Source organism: Coturnix japonica, chromosome 2 (genome assembly GCF_054131305.1).
Source record: "Coturnix japonica strain WE chromosome 2, WE-NBRP24, whole genome shotgun sequence".
Classification (NCBI taxonomy): domain Eukaryota; kingdom Metazoa; phylum Chordata; class Aves; order Galliformes; family Phasianidae; genus Coturnix; species Coturnix japonica.
Window position 1 is genome coordinate 106,693,024 of NC_140664.1, and position 2,702 is coordinate 106,695,725.

Consider the following 2,702-nt stretch of genomic DNA (forward strand, 5'->3'; position numbering starts at 1 on the left):
AATGCTGTGCAAATACAGCTCTACTGTGTACTTCTAAAAGTCACGGATACTCTGCCAACTCCTTACATATCTCTTATTGTTCAGAATGCACATTCTTCCCACACAGACTCGGGCATTTAAAAGGCTGTTTTACACAGAAGAGTCTGTTCTTGCCCTTCTACCCCGAGCTTTTTATTTCACAGGAGAAAAGTCAAGCAGTGAAGCTCCATGGTGACCACTCTCCTGCCTCAATTCCTTAGCAGGAAAACAAAAACAAACCACTCAAACAAAAACAAGCAAACATGTATTTGCTGTCCCAGGACAGGGCAGCAGATACCTAACCTCAGTTCTCACTCAGCTCAGCATTACCTCCCACCCCTTTCTGCTTGCAGCCTTCTCTCCACCATGGCACCTTTCCTCCCCCACCCCAGGCATTCTCCCAGCCATTGACATCTCTCCATCTTCTCATGCTGCTGCTCACCCCAGCGAACCCACGGTCTTTGCCATTCCCTGCATCTCTGGGGGTTAAGTTTGTAATACATTTTGTGTGCTGAAGTAGCAGCAATGTGGGGTGAATTTTACTTAGGCAAAGGTTGTTAACACTAAGGAAACTGTCACACATTTTCTGCCCTCCAACTTATACAGCTCTACATAGATCTGCAGATCAACATGGCTGCTACCACAGAAACCTCATTCAGAGATAGGCTGTTTGAGCTTTCACACGCACACAGAACAAGTGGAACAGGAGTTGCAACCCAGAGTAAGAAAAAGCTCAATGTTCCACTCTGTGCTGCTACAGACTCTTGTATGCCCAAGCAGTTTGGAGCCAGGTGTTCAGGAAGAAAAACAACACATCCTTCCACCCAGCTTCATCCTCTCCCTGTCCCACAGGAGAAAGCACTTGATGAGTTTACAAGGGTGTCTCATTGTTGATGTTCTGAGACCCGAAGGAATGTTGTCTGCCAGTACATTCCCGAAGGAAAGTTAGGTAGCAGAGGCCAGGTTTGCATTGGAATGTGCATAGGGAGTCACACTGAGTACTGTGCTGTGCCTGCTTACCGACAAGGGATGAGGATGAAGCCCAGGGTACTCCAGCCACACACCCAGGTCCACCAGACAGCACCAAGTGGGCCTCCCTGCAGGACCCTTGGGATAATACAGACACCCCTGCAGGGCATGAGTAGGTGAGTGATCACTGTGCCACCAGCAGCCTGGGAGAGGTTTGGCAGGGCTGGCATCAGGCCCTGCCCTCCCTGAAACACCCACCTCTCCCCCAGCGCACAGGGGCTGCTGAGGCACAGAGTGCAGAGACACTGTTTCATCGCACTAGGAAAGCTTCAAACCACATTCCCCCACCTTCCAAGAGAGCAGCCGGTTTCTAGACTGGCTGGTTTTGACTGACACAGTGTAACCTCACATCATGCCATGGACTCAACCAGGCCAAAGCAAAGATGCTCACACATTGGTGAACTGTAGAGACATTGAGGCGCGTGGCTTCCTGAGCTTGCCCTCAAATGACAGTATTGCGACATGGCCCCAGCAGACAGCAAGCTCTTCACATCACCAAGCAGGACAGCGGACCTGCACAGGGATGCTCCCTCGCGTCAGTGGGCATTTAGTTGGGATATTCACTTCATGCCTTCTTGGAAATCCCAAAGTAAGGGAACAGAAAGAACAGAAACACACTTTTCCATCAAACTGCTCAATTATTTTCAGCACCGAGAGCATTACTGGAGTGTTTTGCATCAGCGCTGCCAACCCGAGCGTGTCAGCTCGCTGCGCATCCAGGAATCGCCCTGACAGCCCCGGCGCGGCCTGCGCTGAGCCCTGCACCGCACACACACCGATACCGCTCCCGCTGTCACAGAGCCCCGGGGCAGCACAGCTCTAACCGCTCTCCGCACCCGCACAGAACATGCAGGTCGCGGCCCCCCCCCCGCGTCCATAAGCGGGCTGCAGGTGTAGGGACGGGCGTGTTACGGAGCACAGCGCAGGGCGGCAGCGCCCAACGCGGGGCGGTGTAGGAGGCCGGGGCAGGGCGCGGCGGAGGGCAGGGCCCCGTCGGGCGCTACGTGACGGCGGGGCCGCAACTTTCCCTTGGGCGGAGGCTGCACGCCGCCGTTCCCGAGGCTCCGGGGGCAGCGGGACCCGAGGCTCTGCCGGACCCGCCGTTTCCGCGGGGAACGCCGGGCTAACAGCCATGCTGCCTCCCGCCCGGCCCGGCACTGCCTTCCCCTCCCTCCGTCAATCCCCACCCTCCGTGGGCGGGTGGGCGCTCGCGGCCGGGTACCTTGCAGGCGGAGTAGACGCCCAGCTTCTCCAGCTTCTTGGCCCGCGGAGCTGCGCGCAGCTGAGCCTTCTTCCCGGCCGTGCGCGCCGAGCCAGGCCCCCCGGGGCTTTCGGCGGCGCTACGAGCCGGGCCCCCGGCGGCGGAGGCGGCGGCCACCCCCCCGGCTGCCGGGGAGCCCTGCTGAGGCCCGCCGCCTCCCGCCGCACCGGCCGCGGCCCCGCCGCCCGCCTCCGCCATGCCCGCGGCGCGGCGGCTGCCGCCCGCCCGTCCGGCCGGCCGGCGCGGTGCGCCCGGCCCTAGACCCTCCCCTTCGCCGCGCCGCCGCCGCCGGCTGAGCCCCGGGGGGGGCGGGAGGAGGGCCCCGGCGCTCCGCGGGCGGCTCCTGTCCCGCCGGGCGGGGGGAGCCGGTGCCCGCCTCCCGCCGCTGAGAAGC

The 2,702-nt window shown here is 60.1% G+C and overlaps 1 protein-coding gene across 7 annotated transcripts in view; it reads right to left on the minus strand.

Moving 5' to 3' along the window:
• KAT2B (lysine acetyltransferase 2B) overlaps nucleotides 1-2,647 on the minus strand; it is a 41,439-nt gene extending 38,792 nt beyond the window's left edge. For 6 of the 7 annotated variants that reach the window (XR_014942965.1, XR_014942966.1, XM_085538412.1 and 3 more), the window contains exon 1: nucleotides 2,270-2,646. Coding sequence is in view for 5 of the 7 variants with exons in the window: in XM_085538412.1 (XP_085394538.1) it covers nucleotides 2,270-2,506 (237 nt within the window). In the remaining 2 variants the exon portion in view is untranslated. Of the gene's footprint in view, nucleotides 1-2,269 lie in introns of all 7 variants that reach the window. The other variant, XM_032443202.2, reaches the window with a different exon arrangement.
• Between the last annotated feature and the right edge of the window lie 55 nt (nucleotides 2,648-2,702).